General features: G+C 45.4%; 1 protein-coding gene and 1 long non-coding RNA gene across 5 annotated transcripts in view; both read left to right on the plus strand.

Annotated features, from left to right (window-relative positions):
* Window positions 1–20,270, plus strand: part of LOC147604027 (uncharacterized) — a 77,597-nt gene that overhangs the window by 21,484 nt on the left and 35,843 nt on the right. For all 4 annotated transcript variants that reach the window (XR_015265409.1, XR_015265410.1, XR_015265411.1 and 1 more), the window contains exons 7-11: window positions 3,179–3,670; window positions 3,899–4,378; window positions 4,524–4,679; window positions 4,986–5,078; window positions 5,237–5,320. Coding sequence is in view for 1 of the 4 variants with exons in the window: in XM_086795252.1 (XP_086651378.1) it covers window positions 3,179–3,670; window positions 3,899–4,378; window positions 4,524–4,679; window positions 4,986–5,078; window positions 5,237–5,320 (1,305 nt within the window). In the remaining 3 variants the exon portion in view is untranslated. The remainder of the gene's footprint in view (window positions 1–3,178; window positions 3,671–3,898; window positions 4,379–4,523; window positions 4,680–4,985; window positions 5,079–5,236; window positions 5,321–20,270) is intronic.
* On the plus strand, window positions 6,508–7,092 carry LOC147604028 (uncharacterized). Its single transcript, XR_015265412.1, has 3 exons — window positions 6,508–6,645; window positions 6,760–6,857; window positions 6,962–7,092. It is a non-coding gene; the product is annotated as an uncharacterized LOC147604028 (long non-coding RNA).

The following is a 20,270-nucleotide window of genomic DNA, read 5'->3' on the forward strand; positions in this document are numbered from 1 at the left end:
CTCGCCACACCACCAAGTCAGCAAACAACATTCCACGGTACACTGGGGGCGTTCTCGTTCAGTGTACTGGCACGACCTAACAGGCAGACACACGCAAACAAGTCATGCAAAAACAAATTTATGCATGCAGGCATAAATGCATGTGGGTGGAAGCATCATAAACTCCTTGATAAACAAGATCCAATAACTCAAGAGAAGCAACAACAACCCAAAGACAAGAATCTGATAGTTGGTAGAAGTTAAGGGGCGGGTTTCTAGAAGCCATCACCACCAAGAATCCAAATCTCCTCAAGAAAGACTAGAAGAAAGGGTGGGTGGGAGATCCAGGCACTGGAGAACAAACTGTAGGAGCAGTAGCATGAGAGAAATCTCCTGAAGCCATGTCGTCCTCTGACAAGAAACCTTCCCTTAGGAAGGGGGTGAATAAAATAAAAATCAGCAAATCCTGCTAATCACCTCAAAGAGGATGCTGAAAAATGAGATGGAATGTGAGGGGTACAACCCTTATATACTCCTCATGACAGCTGGTCGACCAGCTGTAGCAAGCCGATAGCACCATAATAGCATAAAAATGCTATAAAAGGCATAAAACATGGGAAAAAATGTGTAAATAAATATGCATATGGAGGGCCTCATAAATGGCTAGTACAAGCATGAAAATTGTGATGTAGACCATCTGGAGATGATATATTCCAACACTTCTCTGGAGGCGAAGTGAGCTAGGAGTGTACAACAGGTCATAGGGCTATGATTTGACGTCTTCATTCTCAGCCACACCTTTTACTTGAATTTCAGTTGTGTTACTTATTTCTTGTACGTAATATAGAGCAGTAGTTTAGGACTCGTGTGTGTTGTATGCGTGATTCCACTGCACTCTTCTTTCTATCTTTGGAAAACCCTAGCACGTAGGTGCAAGTGTTGTACATGAGGCCAGTGCCATCCTTCTCATAGTGTAGTGCCTCTCCTGCCTTAGTTGCCCAAGCCATTGTTCCCATGTGGCGAAATAAGGGGTGCTGGGAAGTGCGCAAAGAGAAAACATACCACCAAATTTGCTGTGCCTTCGGGCGATCCTAAAGTCAATGTCTCTAGTCTCTTGTGGGGCCCCACAACGACTATACCATGCAAAATGTTTTGCAATAGCCATCCAAGACTGCGAGGCTATGATGGGCTAGGAGGGAGAGAAAGAGGGTTACCGTCCACGGTAGAAAGCTCCCATAATTGCCACCAAAAATTTGATTGATGAGGAGGCTATGGGAGTGCTGTCAAGCTCTTGGAGTAATAATCGACGTCTTAGTCAGGTAGCGTATTGGAAAAGGGGGATGTGGTGCCTCGGCCCTCCGGCCTGCAATGGGGGTCATGCCATGAACACTGGCCGAGACCTTGGTGAAGTGGTACCTTGGTGAAGTGGTGGTTCTCCCAAAGCCATAGATGCAATATTGAGAGGCAAGGGATCAATATTCCATCGGCGCTTGTGGAAACCAACCACTGTCAGTTGTTGTGGTAGGGAGGGGTAGACCGTAGAGTCCTCGCCAAAGGTGGAGTAGCCGTAGTTCATGACTGAAAAAGCCGTTTGGGGTAAAATCCCCAACACCCCCCCCCCCCCTCTTCTTGCGGACCTTGGACAGAGTTGGGGGGGGGGGGGGGGGGGGAGCTCTTGGAATTAGAGCTAATAAGTGCTTCAGTCTAGTTCGGCCCCGAGCATAGGCAGCCCCATGCAATGTGTAAGCAAGCTAACAATGGTGAGAGGGGAGGTGAGTGAACTCGTTCCACAACAAAGGCTGTCGAAGGCGCTCCTCCCTGCGGGTGGGCAGCTCCTGAAACTAGTTGTTTTACTTGTTAATCCTCATCGATTATATAAAGGGACTTTCTTGCTTGATTTTTGCCTTTGGAGCTTGGGAGACTTCTTTCAAAACAGCTCACCAAGCGGTTTAGAAAGCCCACATCCTTGCAAGGTTTCAAGATTTTAGGTCCAGCCTTCAGCTAGGTGCAACAAGCAGAAGTGCTCCAGTACCATCCAACAATTTCTAACCATTTTGATTCTATCAGACTGCGCAAGATGGAAAAGAGGAAGGAGGGGAGGCCAGTGAGGTGGTGCTATGTACCTCACTGGCGCTATGTACAATCATTTGACCTATTCTTTCTGTTTTTTCTAGGATCCATGAAGAGGAGCACTTAGAAGGCTTTGCAAAAACGTGAAAGTTGATGGAAAAGAATTATCTTTATATAATTTATGAAGGACACTATATGTCTATTATTTTTAGGCTAGATGATTCCTTAGTCCTTGAAAAGGTGAAGGATGTTGTGGATTGCCAGCTCCTTATGAAGGATGCCAGGGAACTTTGGCAATTTATTGTCAAAATCTTGGACAAGCGATTGTGAATGGTTCCATGCCCTTACAGGGTATGGTAGAGATTTATTCCATGCATGGTTGGTTGGTGGTTGATCTACAAAGGTCACATATGTGTGCTTGTTGAGTTGCGGTTGATTTGGCTCAAGAGCATCGTAATTTAGTACAGATAGAGAGAAAGGAAAGTTAACATGCTGACATATGTTTAACTTTCTGAGTTGGTGTTAGATTTGCAGGAAGGTCTGAGTGCAGCATACTTGATGCCATTGGAGATTCCAGAGATACCTTTTCATGTAGAGTAGCATGGAGCATGGATAAGTTTTGGAGAGCTTTGTGTGACGCTATTGGGACAGAATTACAGGCTTTTGAGGGTCCTTGGATATGCTTTGAAGTGAAGGGGCATTTCCAGGAATGCACAGGGATTAAGGGATACATGCTGTATGATAGGGCATAGTTAATTAGCTTAAATTTTAATTGCATCTTCCTCAGTTGAGCACACATTCTGAGCGTATCAACTTATGATTTATAAGGTATAATTTTTGTTTGTATCGTACTTCTGTTGCTTGTAAATGAGTTTTCTAGGCCTGAAGGGTAGTCTCAATGTGTAGGGTTTAGGGATTATTTGTGGGATTAGATTGGTGAAGTGAGTGGTGAGGGGTGACCTAGACTAGCAAAGAGTGAGCAAGGGAGAATATCTTGAAAAGAAGGCCCTTGTTTGCTACAATTTATGAACGATGCATGCTAATGTTTTGAGGTTTGAATATTACCAGTGAAAGTTAAGACTTTGGATTTTGGCTCAGAAATTTTGATTTTCTTCTGTTGTCTGTGCAGGGAGATCGAGAAGAAATGTATGACAATCGGCGCCCTGAGCCTCGACCAAATTACCGTGCAGACTCTAGGAGCCCTCCGTATGAAGACAGGTATGATGAGCGCCCACCAGGGGGGCGGCGTTCCAATGCTGGGTATGATGACCGGAGATCTGATGAACGAGGCACACGATTTGATGAGAAAAGAAGTCCTGGACGGCTTGAAATTGACCGAAATAGATATGATCGAGACTACAACGATAATCGTCGATACAAAGAACGGCCTCGTTATGAGAATCGTGATAGACAGCAGTATGAAGATCGCTACGGTGAAGGCCTGGACAGGCAGGAGCGGTTTACAAATGAGAGAGGAAACCGAGATTATGGTGGCAGCAGCCCTCCACCCATCCGTCCTGTAAAGGAAATTCTGGGTGAGGATGTCCCTCCGCTTCGAGTTGAAAATCATGGAAGTCAGACCAATGGTGGTCGTGAAATGGACAAGTCGCGTAGCTCTCAGGTTTGAATTACGGTCTGTTTATCCAGTCTAATACCTCAGATTGTAGGAAGAGACCATCCAACTTCAAATTTCTATAAATTATTTGCAAAATGTTCTTTCAACATGCTGTGTGTGTCACTATGGTCCTATCTCTGTTCTTACATTATTGTGTCTTGAGTCATCAATTGTGATGTAATATCAAGATCTATCCTATAACCAATGCTTCTAACTGCTTTATCTTTCTAAAAGGATGGTCGAGGTCAACGATTTGGCTCATCCAGTAGCTTCGGTTCAGTTGATGGAAATGTGTCAGCTGTTGCTCCAGTCATGAAAATAGAGAATTCCACAAGCTTAATCGACTTTTCGGCAGAGCCTGACCCTCCAGCAGCAAGGGAGCAGCCTGACCCTTTTGGGCTGACTGCACCTGTCCAACCGTCAGCTGGTGCATCAAGTAGCACTGGCTGGGCCACATTTGACATGTTTTCAACAGCAGCGACAGCTGAACCAGAAGCTCTGGCACCTTCATTGGGGCCTGCTTCAGCACCAACTCCAATCCCAGCATCTGCACAGGTCGCCTCTGGAGGCTTCACTAATCCAACTACTCAAATAAATGGGAATGCACAATGGGCAGCACAGTGGCCAGTTGCTTCTGTGTCTCCTGCACTTGATTCTGGCACAAACATTTGGTCATCACTTGTAGGGCCATCCATTCCAGCAGCGAGCTCTCAGGTTAGTACTTAAAAAGGTTATTGCATTGAGCCGTGCATGTTACCTCTTCATGTATTGGTCGTATGAGTAAAACAATCACTTAATAGTTTCATGGTACTGCTCTTCTGAAAGGTTTATTTCAACTCTGCTTTCTTGTGCTTCTCAGCCCTGGAGTGCCTTTCCAGCAAATTCTAGTGCAACAAATGCTCTTCCAGCTGCACAAATACTGACAGTGCAAGATATACAAAGTGTGAACTCTTCTGCAGGTACGGCAACACACGTCACACCAGTGCAACCTGCTGCAAGAACAGAAATACCTGAGGTAAAATAAAGACATTTCTCATTTAGAGGTAGTTTTTTAAAATAACTCTTTTTTTTTTGGGGGGGGGTGTGTGGCATTGGGTTTCATGGTCAGAGGTGTGATTTACAGCTGTTCACCATAGATTTGTGAGATCTTGTAGTGTCATGATGCTTAGCAATGAAGGATGAGACACCTGCAATTGCTACGTTTTTTTCCTGCACATGGACTTTGCGTAACTGCTCATTATCTGACATCAGCAGATGGTTCTTGCAAGCTCTAATGGGGTGTATGTAACTTGCAAAGTGATAGTTTTTGTTTGGGATGCAGGACTTCTTTGGTGGGTCACAAACAAATCTACAGTTCACAGGGGGTCCACCTCTTGGACCACAGTACCCTTCAATGGGTGGAATGGGTATGCTGGTGAGTGTATGCAATGAAATACACCCTCTCTTAGTTGACATCTAGGCTCTTGAATGCCAAAACCTGAGTGTCGCTAGTGAATATGTTTAGTTTGTGAGCAGAGTAGATCTTTGCGTCATACAATAAAGCTGCTTATGAATTCTATGTGCCTTTTTCAGGTGGGGAACTACAACCAACCTCAAAAATCAAGAAATCCATTTGACCTTCCTGGAGATTCCTCTATTGGTCCAGCAGTTGGAGAGGTAATACTTCTATCAACAAGTAGCACTATAAAGAAAATTAAATGAAAGACAATACAAATTATGCTTGTCGGCTTACATTGGAAGATCTCATTGTGTGGGCTGAGCAGCTAGAAGCTGTTTTCTTGCATTTGGAAGAGTCTATTCAGTTCTAAGTGTGCATGCAATTGAGGAGCTAGTCTTAGATACATATCCACGTGGAACCCAAAAATATTGACGGATTTTCCGAAAAGACTAAGCAGTCTCTACGTAGCAACAAAGCATCAATATATTTCACTAGTCCCAATCGAGCCATTCTATTGAATTTTGACCACTCAACAAGTTTGTCAGGCCACTCCAGAAGTCGTGAAGTAGCCAACATCTCACCTGCCATAGAATTCAATTGCAACCGCTGATCTGAAGGCTTCCATTTAGTGTGTGCCAACACCTCCTTCCATGAGATCATCAAATGAGAAAGGAGGGTGAAGCCACCACTCGAACCTGTTGGGACCCATTCACTACATCCCACCATGTACCATCAATCCTGGTATTAGCATGCACAAGTGCGACGACCTCTATGGGGGCCTTAGCCATTACCACCCATGGCTCTTGAGATACACACATATCTTGCAATAAAGGCCATCTCCTAGCGACCATATGTAATCTGACATCTAATAGGACTGCCCCTCCACACCTCTTCGAAGTAGTAACAATGTAACATGTTCTCTCTCTCTCTCTCTCTCTCTCTCTCTCTCTCTCTCCTCCTATGCACTTACTAGATCCATTGGATTAGTGGAAAATCTAGTTTGCTCTTTAATAATGTGTTTTAAGTCTTCCGATGTTAGCATTCATGTGACAAAAGGTGTCTTTACAGTTGTAGAGGGACTTCCCAAAAAGCAACTCTTGCCATTATAACCTTATCAAATAAAGTATATAAAAATACGCCTCTAACCCTTTGGGACATGCTTGTGCAAACTGGTCTCCTCTCCTTGTCCAATTTCTTTCATCTAACTTCATCCACACCATAACCTTATGACGTATGTGCCACCTTTTATGTAAGCAAGAAAACACTGCAGCCTTATCAATGTTGTCTTGAAATGACTCGCCAAGTTTTATTTTAAAAAACATTCCAAACAAGGGAATTAAGACAACCCAGAGATTTTCTGCTCTTGATTTATCTTATCTTAGTTAAGGTGTGGAATATGAGAAAAAGTAGGGCTTGGTGGAAGGAAGTAATCTTACAGGGCTGGTGGTCTAAGATTCCATATCAAGGGAAGGTGTTTCTATGGCGCATAGTAGTTGGAGGCTTACCGTTGGGGACTAGTTGCGAAAGCGGTGGATTGCTTCTGGTAATTGTGTGTTTTGTACAACATACTTGGAAACATGTCCGCATCTTTTCATTTCATGTCCGGTAGCAAAGAAGGTGTGGGATTCGCTTTATTGTGTATGGATTCCGTTGACAGATAGGCTCGTAAAGGTTAAAGACTGGATTTTTGGCAAGATTCCGAATGGGCCGGATAACCCAGAACATTCTGTGTTCTTTCATTTTTCAGGTGGACAGGTTTGTGGCATATCTGGTTAACTAAGAATGCCGTCATATTTATTGCAAAAGTTGATATTACAGCTTACATAGGTCGTATAAAAGGGCTACTATTGTCCTTGCAGTCAGCTCATTTGGTGGAGAATGACACGGCTATATATTGGATGAGGGTACTCCGAGCTACACCTGTGGTTCGGAGTAATTAGTGAGGGAAAGCTAGTACATCACCTGGCTGGCGGCTTGTAAAGTAATTTTGGTAATATATCTTCTATTACGAGAGAGAGAGAGAGAGAGAGAGAGAGAGAGAGAGAGAGAGAGAGAGAATATGTATCCCTAATCTAGTGTATATTCTTAAACATGAATATGTACAATGGTTCTTGCATCTTAATGCGGATCCTAATGATGCGTGTCTATCTACTGATGCATACCAAAAGATGTCATAGTATCTAGTCCATAGTATGCATGATGGAGTTGATGGTTTATTGTCCTGTGGATGACTACCATAATGTTATGAATTGCACTTTCTTATAAGGTGCATGTTCCAGGATTCATCTAGGTATATATATATATATATATATATCTTGAGATGCTTGTGTTCCTGCCTAGAGCTGCCTCTCTATGCGAGGGTTCTTACCAACACTTGAGATATGCCCAAAATGATCTCTAACCTACCCGTTTATAGTGAGTGGTAAGGGCGAATTATGCCAACTGGGCAAACTATGCCAACTTTGGATGACTAGATACAATGTATCTGAAAGTTGTCCACATTCAATGAACTTGGACACCTTTTTGTTTGCTATGTGGAATACATGGTTGGTTGTCTTAAAACAGGTCCAATCTTCCCATACTCTTCCTTAAAACCACGTGGCACTCACATCGTTGATGCAGGTGACATCCCCTCTTGCCAAACTTGGAGCACTAGGGCAAATCATGTAACTTTGCTCCACTTATGTTTAGGTGCATCTAAAGGCTCCGCTCCATATCCACCGACCGGATCTCCAAGCTCTCTGGCTCAATAGCCTCATCCTTTTCCTCTTGGATTCAGAGAGACTATCTAGCTCGTTGAGGATGGATAGGTCGACTCCATCTTGTGACATGAGTGCGCAAGCTACTCTAGATTAAAGCACTAAGTATGAGATTCACGTCGGTCTACCTTGCAAGACACAAGAGAAAGAGAAAGAGAAAGAAACAAGAGATGTATCCCTAATCTTCCAAAACATAAACATGTACAATGGTTCTTGGATCTCAATGCAATCATGCACCTACTAACACATACCAAAATATGTCTTGCTGATTCCACAGATTGGTTGTGCTCTCTAGATGCTTGCGCTCTTGCCTAGAGCTGCGTCTATGCGTGGGGTTCTTGCTAACACCTCAAAGATGTGCAAAATGATCTCAAACTTGCCCTTTCATAGTGACAAGGGGTTGGTAGGGTGGCCAATTGTGCCAAATGTATCTAAAATCTGTCCACATTCAATGAATGTGGGTGCCTTATTTTCTACCATATGGACATGTGTTTGGCTGTCCCAAAACATGTCTTGTCCACATTCAATGAATGTGGGTGCCTTTTTTTCTACCATATGGACATGTGTCTGGCTGTCCCAAAACATGTCCGATTTGCCTACACTTTTCCTTGAATCCGTCCCTTAAGGTGGCTCCAAGTAGGAAGCATTCCACATGGCAATCACATGGGTGATGCACGTGCCATCCCCTCTATGTGTGGGGTTCTTGCCAACACCTGAGAGATGCTCAAAATGATCTCTAACTTGCTCTTTTATAGTGGCAGGGGGTTGGTTGGTTGGTTAGCCAATTGTGCCAACTGTGGATGACTAAATACAATGTATCTAAAAACTGTCCACATTCGATGAACGTGGGTGCCTTTTTTTCACCCAAAAGATGTCCAATCTGCCCAGACTCTCCCTTGAATCTTGCCCTTGAGGTGGCTGCAAGTAGGAAGCATTCCACATCGGTGATGCACACGACATCCCCTCGTGCTAAACTTGGAGTAGTGGGGCAAATGATGCACCTTTGCTCCACTCTGTTCCAATCCACCTGAGGCTCCACTCCATATCCACCGGTTCAATCTCCAAGCTCTTTGACTCGATAGCCTCATCCTCCTCATTGGATTTGGAGGGACTTTCTTGAAGCTTCTTGGAAATTGATAGCCTAACTCAATCATCACACGATTTGTCACCATCTTGGCCATTTGGGTTTTCCGTGCTTCATATGCTTCCTCCCACCATTGTCGTTCCTCACATTCTCAAGCCTCTTGGCCTCTTGTTCTTCTTGTATTTGTTTGGCTAGGGCTATGATCTTTTTCTGCTTGTGATTGATTTGCTCTTGGATCTTCACTTGTTTTCACCAAAACTCTTCCTTCTGAATGTCTTTGACTCTTGCCGAGGCTCTCCATCGACGTCTTGTCCATGTTAAGGAATAGATTGAAGCTAGCCGACATCCCTTGAAACTGGCCAACCAACATCCATGCATCATATATAAGGAAGTGGTGCATTAGCTCATAAATCATCTTTCTCCCTTTTGGAGATTGGTCATAAGTAGTTAGTAGCCCTTTTGGGAAGGCCTATGGCCAAGCACCCTGGTTGATGCTGTCAATTGGCATGTTGATTGACAGATAAATCTGGTGCCAACATGATGCTAACTCGATGATGATGATGCATGTATGCACCTATTGTTGCTTGGATTAGGGCTAAATATTGGGATTAGATTTGGGATTAGCCATAGCACTACGTTCTGTACATAGCATCCCCTCTTACTAAGCTTGATGATGAGAATCCTGTTGGGTTTTATGCTGTGTATGCACCCAGGGGAGTGCTAGTGATCATCAGTAGGTTACTGGGGCACTATTTACTTCAGTTAGTGGAGGTTTTTTCCCCAGTTTAGTTTAGTTTCACTTATAAAGATTTATAAGTGGTTTGGTCTACCTGGCACTATTTATGACCGGACCATGTGAACACACTTTAGGTCACATCTTTTATATGTGGCTATTGTACTCCTTTTTATCATTATCAATATATGAGCAAACGTGTTCCTCTCTCTCTCACACACGCTTCCTGTTGGTGTGCCTTCCAAAATCCTAATCCTAACAACCATTTCCCACATTTTGGTATTAGAGCAGCTTCACTTGCCCTGTCCGTACAGGCCCTCGCCATCAGCTGCCCGTACAGCTCGCCATCATCTGACTCCAGCCCACGTACAGTCCTGCACAGACAGCCGTACAGTCCATACAGGCCTGCTGTTTGTTCATATAGGTGTCGGCTGCTCCGTACAGCTATTCCGTACAGGCCTGCTGTTTGTCCATACAGGCGCCGGCTGTTCCGTACAGCAGTCGCCGCTTGTCCTCTGTACACTGCTTCGGACAGCTGTTCTGTACAGCCTACAGCCGACCACTTCTCCTCCGTACACTGCTTCGGACAGCTGTTCCGACCAGCCTACAGCCTGCAAAATCACATGGGTAAAATTTAAAGCTTTACATGTTTTGAAATTTGGGCGTTTCACAGAGTGTAGGAAGAGGATTGCCAAAGAGAAGGAGAAGGAGTCTGGGATGTCTATAAAAGATACCTCTAAAGCTCCTCTGGAGACTGCTTCCTTTGTCGAAGACAGGGATTACTGTTTCTACACATGCAGTTATGATGCCTCTTGGTCTTCACAGGCACTTAGTGTGACTGAGCATGCATGTACTTGGTATTTTGATAGTGGTGCTTCAAAGCATATTACATCTCGCAGGGATTTGTTTTGTAATGTATGCCCTGCCCCTGTTGGCAAGGCCGTTCAGTGTGCCAATAATGCTTCATATCCAGTTCGTGGCATTGGGGAGATTCAGCTCACAGCCATTGATGGCTCTATTCTTCGCCTTACAGATGCCTTATATGTACCAGGGATAAAGAAGAATCTGTTGTCCATTTCTTCTTTAGCACAGTGTGGTATGCAAGTCAACTTTGATGATGACAAATGCATGGTCAGAGACAAAGCTAATGCTTTGACCTTGATGCTTACTGGTACATTATGTCATGGACTCTATCAGTTGGATGCATTTCAGCCAGTGGATCAGTCTGCTTATCATGCATTCACTCTTACTCCAGCTATGGTTGATGCGGAGTTATGGCATGTAAATTTTGGTAGTCTTATGCTTATGCAGCGACATAACATGTTGACAGACCTACCTCTTATGGAGAAGCCTCCAGATCACATATGTGAAGGATGTATTTTGGGAAAAATGCATCGGTTTTCCTTTCCACGTGATCAGGCTCTACGAGCAACTGCAAAGTTGCAGCTCATACACAGTGATCTTTGTGGTCCCATGCAGACGAAGTCATTAGGAGGTTGCTTCTATTTTGCTACATTTATTGATGACTTCTCTCGTATATGCTGGGTCTATCCGTTGACACGAAAATCACAGATATATGATGCATTTTTGGCCTTTGTAGCACTTGCTGAAACAGAGTCAGGATGTAAGGTTAAGACCCTCCGTTCTGATCGAGGGGGGGAATATGTGTCACACATGTTGAATTCCTTTCTTGAGAGTAGAGGTATCAAGCATCAGTATACTACTCCTTATACTCCATAGCAAAATGGGGTTGCAGAAAGGAAGAATTGGTCACTCATGGAGATGGCTAGATGTATGTTAAAGGCAAAGAAGCTACCACATGTCTTTTGGGTGGAAGCTGTTATGTGTGCTTGTCATATTTTGAATCGATGTTCCACAAAGGCATTGGTTTCCATTACTCCTTTTGAGGCTTGGCATGGCCGCAAGCCTCGGTATCACATTTTCGTACTTTTGGGTGTCTTGCATATGCACACATACCCAAAGAGTTGAGGAGGAAGTTGGATGATATTTTTGTTGAGTGTCATTGCATTGGCTGCACATCGTGGTTGGGTTGTTCATCAGTTGGACATCAAGACTGCTTTCCTACATGGGGAACTCATGGAGGAAGTTTATGTACATCAGCCCATAGGTTTTGTAGAACATGGTCATGAAGGGAAAGTATGCATGCTGAAAAAGGCCTTATATGGTTTGAAACAAGCTCCACGAGCTTTGTATGCAAAGATAGATGCTTTCCTGCTCACTCAAGGCTTTGTGAACAGTCCATCAGAAGCCACTTTGTATGTAAAGAAAGAAGAGAAAGATCTGTTGGTCATCAGTCTTAATGTAGATGATCTTTTGCTCATGAGATCAAATGATGACAAAATTGCAGCTTTCAAAGAGATACTGCAACAGACATTTGCCATGTTTGATTTGGGGCTCGTATGCTATTATTTGGGCATACAGTTTGTGCAGGGATAACTGAGGCATTGGGTTGTTGCAATCTCGGTATGTTGCTAAACTTCTGGAGAAGTTCAAATTTCAGGATTGCAAGCCTATTAGCACTCCTATGGAGCCTGGGATGAAACTGTCACTACAAGATGACAGTACTTTATTTGATGCCACTATATATGCTCAGGCTGTTGGGTGCCTTTTTTACTTGTGTACTACACGGCCAGATATTCAGTATGCCGTATCTCAGTTGAGCAGATTCATGCACAGCCCGCGATTGTCACATTGGCAAGCTGTGAAGCGTGTATTTCGGTATTTGCAGGGTACCTTGTCTCTTGGATTGCTTTATCCTAAGGGGGGTGACATGCAGCTATATGCTTACAGCGATTCAGATTGGGCTGGTGATTTTGATACCAGACATTCCACTAGTGGAAATTGTTTCTTTCTTGGCTCTTCATGTATTTCTTGGCTAAGCAAGAAACAGACCATGGTGGCCACTTCGTCTTGTGAGGCAGAGTACAGAACAGCCTACACTACTACCGTTGAGTGTGTATGGCTGCGTCGTCTTATGACTGATATGGATATTTCAGTGGAGGAGCCTACACCTATCTATACTGATAGTCAGAGTGCCATTGCCATGGCCAGGAATCCTGTGTTTCATGCTCGCACGAAATACATTGAGATTCACTATCACTTTGTTCGGGAGAGACTCCAGGCAGGTGATATCAGTCTGATTTACTGTCCTACAGATCAGAATGTGGCAGACATCTTCACCAAGGCATACCACGTTCGAAATTCGAAGCATTCCGCACTGCTTTGAATTTGTTTCCTTTTGGTTCATGATGTACAGTGATCACATATCACTCCAGGGGGGTTTGTTGGGTTTTATGCTATGTATGCACCCAGGGGGGGTGCTAGTGATCATCAGTAGGTTACTCGGGCACTTTTTACTTCAGTTAGTGGAGGTTTTTTCCCCCCAGTTTAGCTTAGTTTCACTTATAAAGGTTTATAAGTGGTTTGGTCCACTTGGCACTATTTATGACCGGACCATGTGAACACACTTTAGGTCACATCTTTTATATGTGGCTATTGTACTCCTTTTTATCATTATCATATATATGAGCAAACGTGTTCGTCTCTCTCTCTCACACACGCTTCTTGTTGGTGTGCCTTCCAAAACCCTAACCCTAACAACCATTTCCCACAACTCCAACTTTTTCTTTGACTTTGGATGATTGTCATCATCCCTTGATTGCTCTGGGATTCCAACTTTGTCATACTTCTTCCTTGATAACTTAATTGAACCTCTTGTTTAGCCTCTAATTCCACTCCATGACTGTGCATCTGTTCCAATGCTATCCCCTTGCATGCATACCCTTGTTCGTGAAAGCATTGACGTATGATTGACTAAGGTTGATCAGGCACCTAACTGAGGTTTCTCCTCTTGTTCTTGAGAAGCCACTGAGGTACTCCTTTGAGGACCTAACTTATATGGACTAAATGTTGAGGATTCACCCTGACCATCCTGATGCTTCCTAATTGCGTGCGTTTATCTTGCTTGGACTTGTACAACCCTTATGACAATGCCCTTGTGGTCCAAGTATGACATCCTTCTTCTTGACAAGTAAAACCGGGGCTCCGAAAGGACTTTTGCTGGGACGGATGTGACCTTTGTCCAGCAACTCCTGTAATTGCTTTTGTATCTCCTGAGATTCAGAGTAAGAAACACGGTATGGAGCTCGGGTTGGAGGAGGTTGACCTGGGATAAGATCAATCGGGTGATCCACAGGACGACGAGGAGGCAATGTCGTCGGAAGATCATTCGGAAACAAATCCTGAAAAGGCCTGAAGAAGGGTTGCTCCAAGTAAGCAGTAGTTGATGACGAGGCTTGAGATGGCTCACTGGTTTCTGCTTCAATCTCCCGTAACATGACCAAGGATGTTGCACTGTCACGTTTGCGAACGAGACGTTTGACTTGCAGGGCAGAAACAATGGTGATGGGTTTGGCACTGAAAAGGCCATGAAGTTCCAGCTCTCGACCATTATGATATAATTGAATTGAATGGGAACGAAAGCTAATCACCGGATCATATCGATACAGCCAAGATTGTCCCAATATCATGTCATAATGTGACAACGGCATCACTGAAAAATTAAGGTGATCCTGGTAATCTTGAATCTGGAACTGAAGCTGTTGCACCTTTTGGTTACAATTAAGGAAGGAACCATCAGCAAGCTCCACTTGAAAAGCATCCACAAAATGTCGGGTCTGTAGGCGAAGCTTATGAACCAAAGAAGTGCCCACAAAATTAGTGGAACAGCCACTGTCCACCAGCACATTGATGGGATGGTCGCCAATGAAGCCAAGAAGACTAAGGACCTGTTTGGAAAGATTCACCGGAGCAGGGTTGGTACTTTGGCCATTAAGCATCAGGGTACTGACAAACTCTGAAACGCGAACAGAACAAGCCATCTGTTTGTTCTTGTCTTTCACAGGAGGCGGGTCATGATCAGCATGGTGACAACTGTCCACCTGAGAATTGCGCCGAGTGTTGGAGGGTTTAGGACGCTGAGGGCATTCATACCACCGATGATCGCCAGAACAAATTGTGCAGAGGCCTGGGCGACTAGGTTGGGATGAAGGGGCAGTTGATGAAGAGGTTTGCTGTCCTGAAGAGGGTTCTCGCTTGAAATTGCGCCGATCATTGTTGCGACGGTCCTGTCGAGACCGATCTCGGTTTCTGCTGCTGCCAGAGGATTCGGTCTGAGAGGATCCTGCATTTGACGCAGAAGTTTGCCCGGAAAATCGCGGCCGGAAGGACTGTTGTCCAGAATATGGTCGCCGAGAGTTGGGTTGTCCAGAATTAGGACGTTGGGGTTGGCTAGTCCCATTGGATCGATTCCGCTGGAAGGAACGAGCGCCGGAGGAAAGGTTCCTGGGAGGACGCCGGTAATCACTGATGCGCTCGACATACGAGATTGCTTCATCCAGGGTGGCAGGATTATACTTATGGACTTCGTCTTGGATTGTGGGTTCAAGCCCGTCAATGAAGCTGTGAAGCTGGTCAGAGGGGCTGAGTGTCTCTATCTCCAGAGCCAATTTTTGGAACTCTGAGATGTACGCGGCCACGGAGCCAGTTTGACTCAGGCGGCGGAGAGAAGACCTGGCATGAAAATTCGCGTTTGCAGGCTCAAAAGCCTTGCGAAGAGCACGCCGGAATTTGTCCCACGTTGGAGTAGACTTGCCATCTGCAATCCTGCGTCGCCACCAGAGGAAGGCGGTATCCTTCAAGAGGGTACTGGCCAATGCTACTTTTTTGTTCTCGGGCAATTCAGTATTCGAGAAGTAAACCTCCATTTTGTAGAGCCAATGATCGATTAACCGCTTATCACGGCAGCCATTGTAGGGCTCCGGTAACTTGATGTCCATCTTCCGTGTTTGTGCTGTGGTCATTAATTTATATAAAAGTTTAAGTTCAGCATTATCTACCTCGGCAGTCGGATCGGGCGGAGGTAAGGGATCGTCCTGCTGGCCCACCGAGGATGATGATGATGACTGTGGAGAATGCGAACGATGCGCTCGCTGGGACTTCCTGGATCCCGGTTGGTGCCGCTGCTGCATGTCTTCCATCTGGGACCTCATTGATGCCATTCCGTCGAAAAATGCCTTTTGTAAGTCCTCCATCTGCTGTTGGAGAGTAGTCATCAGCAAGGCTTCCATCTGAGGATCGGCGGGTGGCACGTTGTCGTGTGACGTCGACATCTGAAGCACTCAGAGAGAGTACTGTGGTGAAGCCGGAAAGGTCCACCCGAAATGGAGAATGGAAGGAACAGCTGCTGGAGAGGCAGTAATAGGGTCCTCGTATGCGAAGTCGGGATCTTCCACTTCGTCGGGATCGTCCTCCGAAGTTACTGCATTGGCTTCCTCCAAAGAACTGGGTACTGGAGATAATGGAGTATAGTCGGGGACGAAGATCTCGCAGTAAAATGTCACAGGAGGGCGCGTGGAGGAGACATTGCGTAAGCCATCCACACTGCACTCGGGCAGAAAGTGTGCCAGCTGCGGGTACCGTGATAAAAAATACTCGAAATGAGTAAGATGCAGTGGCTCGCAGGTGAGGAAAATGGTCCAAATCGCCCAAGTGTCGGGTTCGGTCACATGCGGGCTGCTGACATGAATACGGTACACCTGAGAGGCCGGGGATGCTGGGATTGGAGAGGCTGAAAGACTTGGAATCCACCCAACATCGGCGGGTAGTGGCACTGAATCCGGAGTGAGGGCACGAGGAGGGCTGTGTTCGGGAAGAACAGCCTCGGGGAGCTCGTCGATGTAACTTAGGTAAGAGATGTGCATGTCGGGTTCCTCCGGGAAATGGTCCATGACGCATGCACGTAGGGGGCGAGAGCACACAAGATATGTGGTGTGGGCAAAGCCAGGAAAACCCACGAACAGCCAGGAAGAAGGGCGCCTATTCGCTGGAGAGAAGGAGGCGAATAAGAACTAGGCGCCATCCTGACAGCCGGGTGGTGGTTTTCGAGTCGCCCACGTTGGCTGTTCACACCAGCAGATCCAAACGGCGGGCAGCGCACGCCCAGCGGGTTACGCACGCCCGTTGGGTTTGTTTGGGTGTTTGATTTTTTTTTTTGTGAAATCCACGTGGCAGTACACTTACTAATGTGGTGTATTGTTGTTTTTTTTGTTTTTTCGAAGGTTGACGCTTCGAAGGCCGTCGCCGCCGGGTGGAGGTGACGCTTCGAACGCTGGGTCGCCGAGTGGAGTTGACGCTTCGCTGAATCACCGAATGGGTCGCTGCAGTCACTGCATAAAGTAGCACACCAAGTAGAAGTGGAGGTGACGCTTAGCCACGCTCAGCATACTAGGGCGCCCGTTGGCAGCAACCAAGGCGAAGAGAGGGGGGCTCCATAGTCAGCAGCGAAGGGGGCAGTTCCTGCCATGTTGCGAACGCCACCGGCAGCAGGGAGGGAGGGCATTCCGGAAATACTGCAGGGGGTCCCTCTCTGCTATACACACAACACGTGTATATGGGTGTGAGACCTTGTGTACTTGTTTACATTACGACAAGCAAAGATTCACGCCAAGTCCGCCATCGCTCTGCTTCTTCCATACAACACCGAGAGGAGAGGTGGATGAGGGAGTGCCGCGGAGAGGGTGAGGGCTTCACAACCCACGGGTAGGAAAAAATTTGCTCTGATACCACTGTGGGGATTATGTTGTTAATCCTGCATATTGTGTACTAATTACTACTTAAGTAATTAACTTAGAACAAGAACCTTCAGGAGAACACTTGAGACAAGATTGAATTGACTTGTTGTTTATTAAACTGAGTACAATAGGTCTCTTATATAAGAGATGAAGAGACACATTTGAAGAGGCATGTCCTTTGATGAAAGGACATGACCTTAGACGAAAGGGTACAACTTTTAGGCTAAGGGATGTGTCTAGTCGATGTAGAGGCACAACCATTCATTAAGGGGTACAACTATTCGTCGAAGAGATGTGGCTATTCGATGAAGAGGTACATCCTTTGACGAAGAGATGTGGCTATTCGATGAAGAGGTACATCCTTTGACGAAGAGTCGCAACCAGTCGAGGGTAGGGGTTCCCTTTGGCTGGTAACTCTTTGCATCTGCAACAGTAATCAGCAATGAAGAGAGAATCTGATGTATAAACACGTCACAATCGTGACAGGTTGATTCTCGCACGATGAAGGTGGGGTGGGTGTAGCTACTAGTCAAGGTATGACTACTAGTCTAGGTAAGCCATGGCTACTACTAGATGAGAATACTAAGTGTACTATGTACTATAACTTATGGGCTTGTACACACTATAAGGGTGGGCATAGTGCCTTTACCCCAACAACCTCCCACTTAAAGGCAAAGTGCCCTTAAATGAAGGAAAAGAAAAATCAGCATGTACATGATAATATACAAGGCTATATCAAGGCTGAAACTGGCCTCATCCAATGCCCATCAAGTGTCTGCAATGAGCAAACCGCTCCGGAGGCAAACTCTTTGTCAACAGATCAGCCGGGTTGTCATCCGTATGAATCTTAACAAGCTAAATTTGCTTGTTCTCTATCACCTCTCTGATGAAGTGATACTTCACATCCACATGCTTCGTCTTTGCATGAAAGACAGGGTTCTTTGCCAACTGGATGGCACTCTGACTGTCACAATGCAACAATGGAATATCCCCTGTATAGCCCAAATCAACCACTAACCGAGATAGCCATAATGCCTCCTTGCAAGCCTCTGTGGCTGCAATATACTCGGCCTTTGTAGTAGATAAGGCTGTGCACTTCTGCATCCTGGATATCCATGACACAGCACCTCCTGTGAATGTAAACACATAACCGGTAGTAGACTTCCGGTTATCTGGATGACCGGCATAATCCGAATCCGTGTAACCATGCACTAATGCATCCTGTTTGCCAAAACAAATGCACATATCCTGTGTGCCCTTCAGGTATCTCATGACACCTTTCACTGCTTCCCAATGCTTCTTACCAGGGTTGGCCATGTATCTAGAAACCACTCCCACTGCAAATGCAATGTCCGGCTTAGTAGCAACCATGGCATACATGAGACTGCCACAAGCTGAAGCATACGGAATCTTGGCCATATCAGCCCTGCCACTATCTGACTGTGGGCTGTCCATAGCACTGAGTTTCACATATGGAGGCAAAGGAGTACTAGTTTTCTTCCCCCCGTCCATATTGAACCTCTGCAAAACTTTCCCAATATATTCCTTCTGAGACAAATACAACACATGCTGATTTCTGTCCCAAAGTATCCGCATACCCAAAATGTGATTTGCATCACCCAAATCCTTCATATCAAAGGTTTGATGCAGCCTCTTCTTCAAGGCATCCATCTCTTTACGAGATTTCCCGGCAATCAACATATCATCAACATACAAGATGAGGATCAATAGACTGCCATCCAAAGCTTTCTTGGTGTATAAGCAGTGATCTATGTCACTTCTCCTGAATTTCTGGAATTTCATGAATGTATCAAATTTATGATACCATTCCCTTGGTGCCTGTTTGAGCCCATAAAGACTCTTTTTCAGCTTGCATACAAGCTTCTCCTTTCCACTTACTGCATAACCCTCTGGCTGCTGCATATATATCTCCTCATGGAGATCACCGTGAAGAAAAGCAGTCTTCACATCCATCTGAATCAAGTCCAGATCATCATGTGCAACCAAAGCTAACATAGCTCTAAGTGTGGTCATTTTGACCACTGGAGAGAAGATCTCATCAAAGTCCACACCATATTCCTGCTTGAAGCCCTTAGCCACTAACCTGGCTTTGTATCTTGGCTTTGCATTAGGTGCAACTTTGAGCCTGTAAACCCACTTGCAAGGCAAAACCTTCTTGCCTGCAGGCAAATGCACCAACTTCCATGTTCCATTTTTGTGCAGAGAATCCATCTCTGACTTCATGGCACGCTCCCAAAGAGCCTTGTCTGCCCTCTGTAAAGCCTCCTTGTAACATGAGGGCTCCCCACAGTCAGTAAGCATCAAGTAGTCAACCCCTGGAACAAACCTGTTAGGGGCTCTGGAGGGTCTAGTGGACCTCCGTACCCAATGACCATCATTTGCAGGTTGCTGTCCAGCCTGCATATCATCCATTGGTGGCTCCTGTTCCATGCCATAAGGCCGAAAAATCATGCCCGGTATCTCCTCTAACTGTGGTATATCCATAGGGATATCTTCTGCGATCTCTGGCTGTCCATTTGGACCATTTTCAGCACCATTTAAGGGCTGGTTTTGTTGCTGTAATGGCTGATTTACAGCCCTTGGTTGTTGTCCATGATGTCCATCATCATCAAAGATGACTCTGCCAGGCTCCTGTTGCCTTGCAGGCTCCTGGATCCCAAAGTCTATACCCCATTTCACCTCTGTCACCATATCCTAGGAATATGCATTTGTGAGACTTAGGATCAAGTTTGGTGCGCATTTCCCTGCGTATGTGCACGTACGCAACGCAACCAAACACTCTCAAGTGCTTGTATGACGGAGGCTTCCCTGTCCATACTTCTTCTGGCACTTTCCCACCAAGCCTCGTGTTAGGTGACCTGTTTATAAGATGAACGGCTGTCATAACAGCTTCAGCCCAAAAACCATGAGGTAATGCAG

The sequence above is a fragment of the Cibotium barometz genome, chromosome 62 (assembly GCF_041138505.1).
Source record: "Cibotium barometz isolate CiBa-2024 chromosome 62, ASM4113850v1, whole genome shotgun sequence".
Taxonomy (NCBI): Eukaryota; Viridiplantae; Streptophyta; class Polypodiopsida; order Cyatheales; family Cibotiaceae; genus Cibotium; species Cibotium barometz.